Raw genomic sequence first — 9,151 nt, 5'->3', positions numbered from 1 at the left:
AACTGCCACTACCATGATCCATCAAGTCATAGTTCTGCTGTGATGGGCACAGCCTTGTTCCTGCAAATGTGAAAAACCCTTATGCAAGCCTCTCCCACAATTAATTGTTACTGTCTAATTGTATGGTTGGTTACCACATGTTTTCATCTTCCTATTGGCATTTTTAAAAGCTGGATTATGAGCCATGACGAGAACAGCTAATCCTGTGCCTTTACCTGCAGAAATCCAAAAGTCTGAAAAAGGGGGAGGAGGCCACAGCTGGTTCCTTCTCGGGCTCCTACCAACACAGCAAGATGGAACTTCTGCTGGCCATTTTTCTTGCTGTTTTGACTAGTATTGTGGCAATTGCTTTCTATTATGAACACCCCAAAGCAGAAATTCCTCATGGAATCAGTGAGCGCCAAAAGCTTTATGTTCTTCATTACTTCATGAATTTTGGGCTTGGTCTGGTAAGTAAAACTTAATTAAAGCTTGGGTTTTTAATTCTGTTTCTGTTAGAGGGATAATGGTTTGGTGGTGTTTTTTAAAATCAATGTTTAAATAAGTTGCAAATATGCAACTGGACTGATTAGGTGATGTAAACAGATTCCTTCCTAATAGACTCCCCTCTTTGCTATACAGCACCAAAGGCAGTATTTGTGAAAAATGAAATTGGGCAGACTGTGCAATTCCCAGTTTTTTTCTGAAGGTCTGTGTTGTAGCTTTTCATGCCTGCTGCCTCAAGGCACTGCTGGAAGGCTTAGAGGGTAACTTGCCCTGTGTATGTGGAATTTCTGCTCGGCATAGCACCGTGCCTGCTTACAGAGTGAGCAGCGAAATGATGTCTGTGATCTCAGCTCTCTCCTACAACCCTGTCACTCTCCTCATGAGGCATCTGAAGAGAGCTGCCACATTCATCATCATTCGCCTTTCAATATGCCTGAACAACTTTCTTCTTTGAGACAGTACACATAATACCTAAAGTGATTTTCTGTGTCATTGTTTTTGGCACATTTTTGATCCTTCCTCGCTTTTCATCCTTGTTTCTTTTCAAAACTAAAACATGACATCCACTTGTCTTTCTGCTTCATCAATCATCCTGTCCTGAATTAACTGCTGCCTCAGTCATTTTAAAAACTCTTCTGCGATACCTAGACTAAGCTTCTCTTAGTTGTTAAAACTGTGAAAAAATAAACCTGTTCAGTCTCTTTACCTGTGCATTACATTTCACTTCAATTCCATGTTCTAATGGTGTTAATTCTTCCTTTCTTTCCCTGCCCCATTGCTTAGTAAGTTTTGTTTGAAGTCAGTGAGCTCCCAAGAAGGTGACTCACTATGTCTCTGGTGCCACACCCAGGCCTCAACACTGCTTTTTAACTGTAATTTTTAACTTCTGATCTTACAGTTTTGCATCCTTTCTGCTGGCCAGTGAGAGGCCAAGCACAAGCACTGTCACACACTGCCTGAAAGCAGCAGAGAGATAAGGACATGAATGGAGGGTTAAAGCAAAGTTTAAATGCAAGTAGAGTTCAAGTCATGTAGCAACTCTTGCTATGGCTGTTGGGCAAATTACTTGTGCCAAATTCTTTCAAGGGCTGATGAGCCATGAAGTCAAAACTGCATGGAAAATTAGTGTGTACAAGTATATCCAGTGTTCAGCTGGGACAAAAGGAAATACCAAAACACTGTGGTTGGTAAGGTCTCTGAGGACTCCTTTTTTCAGTATTTTCAAAACAAAGATTATCTCCATATTCCATGCAGATATAGCTAACTGCAGGTTTAACCTTCACTGTTACAAAAGTATTAGTGTGAGGAAAGAAAGTACCAGAGGGAAATTCAAATAAATAAGTTATTTTCCCATGGACATGGACCAGGAGTTCTATAGAAGGAATTGATATGAGACTATAACTTTGCCACAAGACAATCCTTCCTGTGTATGGGGTCAGCTCTTCAGATGACCTAAAACAGGATACCTACACCAAATTTAACAGGATCACATTACTGAGCCACAGGAGCTCTGTGAAATATGAGATGAAAACCAGAAGGGCAGGTCTTTAAGATCTATGCAGTGCAGACCTTTATATGTATCATTCTCATTGAAATGCATATGCATGAATAAGGCAGCACAACGAACTGAATTACCCATTAGAGGTGTCTGCTGTGGAAGTAGTGCAAAATTGAGTCCAATATAGTGGAAATACGGTGATACTGCCTCATATTTTTCATCTTGAGCAGGAATAAACTAGAGCAGGCTACAAGTGAAGCAGCTTAAAGCCATGCAGATGCAATGGAGTAGATGAGCCCACAGTGACATAAAAACCTTAGCCCAAGTGTTTAAGTAAGAATCAGTGAGCTGTGAGATGATCAAGCGTGGGTTCAAAGCTATTCTTGGTCAGGAGGACAAAGATGTGGTAGATGCTATGGATTTTTTCCCTGCAAGTTTAAACACAGTGTGAGTTTGGGAAGCAAAAGTATTGGCTATGTTTCTTCATCCAAAGCTAAAGTTTAAAATACTGTAACTACTCTCTCTGTATTTTGTTCAGGCACATGGCTACTGAAACACCTGACAAGGTGAAGTATTTGACACCTTTTATCTACTATTAATAGTTTGGTTGTTTTCCTACTGAATTGACCATGGAGTTTAAAATTTTTCATTATCAATCTCCAGGTTAGGTAGAAATTTACACTAATTTGGTCTTTTGTGGTTTCTTTTATCACCAGGCAACATTTTTGGACAAAGTAGGTATAATCTCAGAGGTCCATCTCCTCAGGGTTATAATGGAGACAATACCACCATTAAAGGATGCACGTCTTCTTATCAAGGACTTAAGGTTTGAAAGGGTTAAAGTGAGAATTTACCAGCTAAAAACATCAAACAATACCCAAAGAAGGGGAATTCTTTATTTTCATGGAGGAGTTGGCCAGCTTGGAAGTATCCGTAAGTAATAGAAATAAGATGAGCTGTAAGTACATGCAGCACCCAGAATGGGCCAGGGAAGGCACCACAGGCATCATCTGGTCCCACCTCTCTCCTCCAGCAGGGCCATCCCACAGCACAGGGCACAGGATTGTGTCCAGACAGCTCTGGAATATCCCCAGTGAGGGACACTCCACAAGCACACACCACAGAGTTTCTGCTCTGATATGGTATATCTTAAATTACAAGAGTTAGTAGGTTTAACATTATAAATAAAAAAAAAAAATCAGGACAGCAGAATCAATTTACTTACATGCAATAGGCATCATGTTAAATTGTCTTTTATATAGATTGCACATCTAGAATAGTCTCTGATTATTTTTAATACCTATTTTCTTCCTTCCTCTTTATGCTTATGTGAAAAGTTGAAAAAAACTCATTAGAATTTTATTTCTTATTTAAAGCACGCATTTTTTGTTCACAAGTGTGTGCAAGCTTGTATGTGTGTATTGTGCTGTGTGTCTTTATAGTGGAAAAACAAGGTAAAAACACGTTTTGGAATTTGAATGGGAAAGAGATGAGATGGTGCCTCATGCACAAGAAATACTCTTGTAGTGGATTTAGCAGATTTTTCATTGTTTTTTTTTAAAACAATTTCTCCCCTTCAAAATCAATTCAAAAGTGGCAGCAGTGGTGCTGTCTTTGCTGTAACTTTTCAAAGAGGGGACCAAAACAATGCATTGGTTTAAATTCTAGGTTTCTTACTGGCCAGAAGATTCACACAGCTGTAAGGAAATGGCGAGCAATGCCCAGATCAGACCATGCCACATGCTACACAGGTTGTGTAGCATTAGCTATACTAGAGAGAGAAGATTTTCAGAATCTTTTCATTTCATTTATTTTTAAAGCAAGTTACAATTCCAGTGAGCTATTCTGTTTTATAGGGGCCTACGAAAGAACCTGCCGCTATTTCTGCAGGAAAACCAATTCTGTGGTGGTGTGTGTTGGGTAAGTGCACCCAGCCCAGACACTCTGACCCTAGGTTTGCAAGCCTTTACTGCCACCCTGTTCTTCTGAAGTTCTTCTAAGCCTTCTGATGTTTACATTTTTGTAATGGAGTTTCTGACGCACTTTTCATGTAAATAATGATTGTTTGGCATTCCTTTCTGGAGGAAGAGAGAATTGATAGATGGCTAGTTTAACCAGTGTAGTTAGAGAAGTAGCAATTTCATCCTCCAATCCAGAGTCACTTTTAAAATTCTATAAATATCAAAGTCCAAAAATAAACTAGCCATTTTTTACCTTAAACATCTCAGCATGTAAGTGTCGCTCATTTTGTGTCGTATTATGACATTTTACTGCAGTCAAGCTCCTTCTGAAGTACATTCAGAACCTATACTTAATGATCCCATGCCTTTCACCAGCACTAATTCCTCTCAGGAGGAATTAGTCAACTAATCCCCAATTGTTTATTTCCAAATGAAATCCATTACAGTAATTTTATAATTTGTAGCTAGCACTAAGACATGAGGATGTTTTTGTTTTCTAGAGCCATATTCAAACCACCTTAGGCTGAAAGCCTGAAGTGTAACTGTTTCTCTCAAAAGCACAGTTGTCCAGAACACCAAATACTCATTTTAGAGGTTCTGAAAAATACAAGAACCTCATGAGTTTAAAACAAGAGGTTACAAACCAAGTTCGACATACCACCCTCAAAAGAAATCTATACTCTTGACTCTGTTGTTTTAAATTCTTGAGTAAATTATACTTGCAGGCATGATGAATTTGCATGAAGAAATGGAAGCAGGAAATCCACATTTAACTTGTAGTCAACCTGAGATGACCATTAAAAATATTTCTCTGATGAGCTGTAATACTTTTTTAAAAGAAAGAATGTCTAAAAGTTCAGGCAAAGAGTTGATTACAATTGCACTAATTGCTGTTTATATCCCAAAATACTTGAAGAACCAGTAACTCATTGATTGTGTTTAATGAATTCATCTTCCAGAACACTGAAAACCTTTCAGATTTTCATTATCAATTTTCTATGCTCATATTTTCTATGCTCATATTGTCTAACAATTTGTTGTTAAATGTTCATTTTCTAACTGGAATTAATGATAATTGATTGACACACCTGCCTTGCCAGCTAATTCCAAAAAAAACTTTCATGTGCCTTCAGTCACTTACAAGATATGTAAAGAAGTATTTTGCAAAGGTAGAACAGTGTACTGACTCTCCCAAACATGAACAGTAGCAAATAATACATCAAAAGCACTAATTTGGATGAATTCTATTGCTGCAATTGTAATCGCAGAGTATTTTCCTGTCTTTTGAGAGAAATAAATGAATGACAAGATTCCCTTGGGCCCATTCACTAGAAATGACTGTGCTGAAACACTTTCACTCCTATTTAGGTATCGTTTAGCTCCTGAGCACCCGTTTCCAGCCCAGTTTGAGGACTGTCTCACTGCTGCCATCCACTTTCTGAGGACAGCACAAGACCATGGAGTGGACCCTTCCCGCATTGTCATCTGTGGAGACAGCAGTGGGGGGACACTCACTGCTGCTGTTGCCCAAGCACTGGTGAACAGAAGAGATCTCCCAAAGCTGAGAGCACAAATCCTAATATATCCTTTTCTGCAGTGTGCGGACTTAAATTTGCCTTCTTATCAGCAGAATGAGAGAGTCCCCATTTTGCTAAAGGAACGAACCCTTGTTCTTGGCTTGAAGTATGTTAATGTGGACTTGGGCCTCACTGAAGAATTATTTAAAGGCTGCCACGTTTCAGAAGATCGGAGACTGAAATATCAGAAGTGGGTGAGTCCTGACAACATCCCTCATGAGTTTAAAACAAGAGGTTACAAACCAAGTCCAACATATCTACCCTCAAAAGAAATCTGTGAAATGGCCGAGTGCGTGTTGGACCCTGTTTTTTCACCACTGTTGGCCGAAGACAGTGTTATTGCTCAGCTTCCTGAGACTTTCATTTTGACCTGTGAATTTGATGTGCTTAGAGATGATGGACTGCTGTACAAGAAACGATTAGAGGACCATGGTATAAAAGTGACCTGGTGCCACCTGCGAGAGGGGTTCCATGGAACAGTGTTCTTAGCGCTGTTTGGTAGGGTGGTAGGATTCCGCTCTGGAACTAAAGGCCTGAAAAAGATAGTAAATTTTCTAAGACTGATGTAAAATTCCATTTCTTGTTTTCTTTTCCTGATTCCTATCTCTTTTTGCTCACAAACTCATTTTTTAAAAATCCCCAATTTTCCTTTCCTTAAATCATCACCTTATATTTCTGCATTGCATCTGTCTTCTTTCTACCCACTAAGTTGATTGCATGATGGCCTTTGCTTAATTTTCTCTCAGGAGAGGCAAAATCAGGTGAATTTACATTTCTTTCCTCTGCCAGCTCTTCAGTTCTCTCTTGTAGCCATTAAAGATCTCATCCTTATTGCATGGGGTATGCAATGTGGTCTGGTTCAGTAAAGTTCTGGTACTATTAGAACACAAACCACATTTGAAAACAGCCTGGGGCAGGTCACAGGGTGTGAGTCTACAGGATCAGTATATAAAGGGCATGGTCAAAGATTTAAGAAAGCCTGTATCTGGTGAGAGCTCAGTTTGAGACAAGCTTAAAGAAAACTGAATGTAGCAGGAAAACTGTAAACATAGACAGAAATGAAAGAAGGGGAAGAGGAGAGGAAGAGAAAGAGCAGGACTGGAATTACAGATGTTATAACAAGTATTGGGTAAAGAAAACAGCATCTATTAAAAATATACATTTTATATATAGATAATAGATACATGGGAATATAAAGTAATATCAGTTCCTTTACAAAGTGTAGGCCTGCACTGCCTGATGCAGGAAGGACTCTCCCTTTGAGGGACAGTGTCAAATGCCATTGGGGAGAAAGGAGAATGATAGAGGGAAAAAAAAAATTAAAGTTCACGTCAATCTTAAACTGTTTACAACAAGAGATGAATGAGCAAGGAAACCAATACAAAATAAAAAGGCATAACAAAAATATAAAGCTATTTTCTCAGAAATGAACTCAAGTATTGCCAGAAATGTCAGTAAATGTTTTACTTACACCATCCTGAGGTGAATGTATAGTTGTAGAACAGTGTCATTGTTTCAGGTTTTGTTATAATCTTATGTCCTGAATTAAAATAACTTATCATGTCACTAGACTCTATTGTCTTAAATTCTTCAGTAAGTTCTACTTGGAGGCAGGATGCATTTCCATGAAGAATCAAAACCAGGGTGAGGATGCAGTTTTACTGACAGTCAAAACTTCTGACTGTCTTTGCTTAAATTAACACCTGGAACACTACCCATACTGCAATTACCACCATTCTTGTCAGGGAAATTTCTAGCTCTGTAATTTTCAAAGAATACTCTCTGTAACTGATATTACTCTTTGTGTTTTCTGCCCCCCACTGGCTCATTTAAACTATAACCAAAAGCAAGGATGCTGCAGACAGTCATGTAAGACACATGATCCAACAGAAGACACCCTAAAACCAAGGGAAGGGCTTTCCTGCAATGCTCTGCATGGCTATTTACATTCAGCATGAGCTAAGAAAGCCTGCCAGAACAATATGAATTACATTTAGTTACACTCACAAAGTAGTCAGGAAGAAGGGAAAACTTTATAGTGATCTTCCATATGGCATCTTGGAATGAATACAATACAAATAAGCACAAAGCTCAGGAAATCTTCCCCAGTGTTTTCCCGATTTCTAGGCACACACAAACACTGTTGAATGCTGTTGTGCTGCTGAATGCACACTATTGAATGCTGCCTGTTTTCCACACGGGCAACCCGTGCCATGAATGCTCACGTGACACCAGTGGCAGTTTGTCCATGAAGTGATAGAGCACTACATTCCTGACATTAAAATATACAATGATATAATGATATAATAACACAGAGGCTGACAGCTGTCAAACCTCTCATGGGTATTACACCCCAAAGACCATATGATGAAGATACTACAGATTTATTTTTTTTTAAACCCAGAGAGCTCCTGGGTTATTGATGAATTTTTGCCTATGGAGAACTTAGGAAAATACAATGTTGACAAAGTAAGTTTCCTTAGCTGGGGCAGTTCCTTCCCATCTTGACAAAAACAACTAGTTCCTTCCACAAGGGAGAGGGTGAGGTGCCTGAGGTGGTAATTCCCTCCAGAGTTTGCACCCTGAGTGAAGTGACAGCCCAAGCTGCCCTCCAGACAGGGTATGGACAAGGCTGGTCCATCCAGAGGTATCAACCCCAGAGAATGTGGGCATGAGCCACATTTCTTTAACTGGTCTCTGGAGTTTGCCCATGAGCCCTGTAACACAAATAAAAGGATCCAGGAGCAGATGGGAACACTGTCAGAACCTGAAAACTAGTGAGAATCCTGAAAACCAGTGAGACACTGGAAAGCTCAGTGCATCTTGGAGGGCTTGACACACTTTGAGCTGCTCTGTGTGACAGGAAGATGTTGAAGGAAATGAAGGAAGGGGAAGCAAACTGCCCTGCATCATTCCATCACCAGATGTCAGCACCAGCTGAGTCTGTAATAACCTGGAAAACCTCTTTGGGCTCTGGGCACACAATATGAGTACCTGAAACACATAACAAAAGGTCAAAGTGTGGTTTGATTTCAATATTTTACTGAACTTGTTCTTATGCCTTCATAGCCTGAAGCTTTCTGTTTAATAACAGAGCACATATTAAGCCATAACAACTTTAGATTACCTTTTCTAACCACTCAAGTTTGGAGTGCTGTATTACAGAACTTCAGTTATCCTCTGCTTTGCTGTCTTCACATCACCTCTTTATACCACACTAGTTACAACTCACATACCATAGCATTTTTAGAATAAACAGGAAATTAGAAAACATTCCAAATTGACTAGCTCTATTATTTATTAATAATGTTGCTTATTTAAATGCACTTAACACTATTCTCTGCCTATGATACCCATTCTCTGTTCTGCTCAGGCAGAATCCTGCAAACTCTGGCTGTTTTTATTGCTGTCTTCCTTGTCTCAGTTATTCACTGTGTTTGCTGATTCCTGTGAGAGTGCAGACACTGCTAACCTGAGTATCTGGAATACTGAGACTCAGACAAACCTGGCCATGGGAAAAGAAGGGCAGTTGAAGTTGTTATATTTACATTCAAGCAGCTTCTGATTTAGTAAGATTCATTTTGATGTGATGACCTGCCATGAAATCCCAAGTGGATGTCCCAGAGCAG

General features: G+C 39.4%; 1 protein-coding gene across 1 annotated transcript; it reads left to right on the top strand.

Moving 5' to 3' along the window:
- The first annotated feature begins 231 nt into the window (after nucleotides 1-231).
- Nucleotides 232-6,959, top strand: LOC119710548 (arylacetamide deacetylase-like 4). Its single transcript, XM_038159764.1, has 4 exons — nucleotides 232-449; nucleotides 2,701-2,917; nucleotides 3,841-3,904; nucleotides 5,314-6,959. The coding sequence occupies exons 1-4, from the start codon at nucleotides 294-296 to the stop codon at nucleotides 6,089-6,091; spliced, it is 1,215 nt and encodes a 404-aa protein (XP_038015692.1). The 5' UTR covers nucleotides 232-293; the 3' UTR covers nucleotides 6,092-6,959.
- The last annotated feature ends 2,192 nt before the right edge of the window (nucleotides 6,960-9,151 follow it).

The sequence above is a fragment of the Motacilla alba genome, chromosome 21 (assembly GCF_015832195.1).
Source record: "Motacilla alba alba isolate MOTALB_02 chromosome 21, Motacilla_alba_V1.0_pri, whole genome shotgun sequence".
NCBI classification, from domain to species: domain Eukaryota; kingdom Metazoa; phylum Chordata; class Aves; order Passeriformes; family Motacillidae; genus Motacilla; species Motacilla alba.
Note: the sequence above shows the minus strand (reverse complement) of the source record. Positions and strands in the feature narration are given on the sequence as shown.

Bases quoted from the DNA above. Each gene is read 5' to 3' on its own strand.
- LOC119710548 (XM_038159764.1), top strand. From the start codon at position 294: ATGGAACTTCTGCTGGCCATTTTTCTTGCTGTTTTGACTAGTATTGTG. The intron at 2,918-3,840 runs GTAAGTAATAGA...TCTGTTTTATAG, and splicing joins TGGCCAGCTTGGAAGTATCC to GGGCCTACGAAAGAACCTGC. The intron at 3,905-5,313 runs GTAAGTGCACCC...ACTCCTATTTAG, and splicing joins TCTGTGGTGGTGTGTGTTGG to GTATCGTTTAGCTCCTGAGC.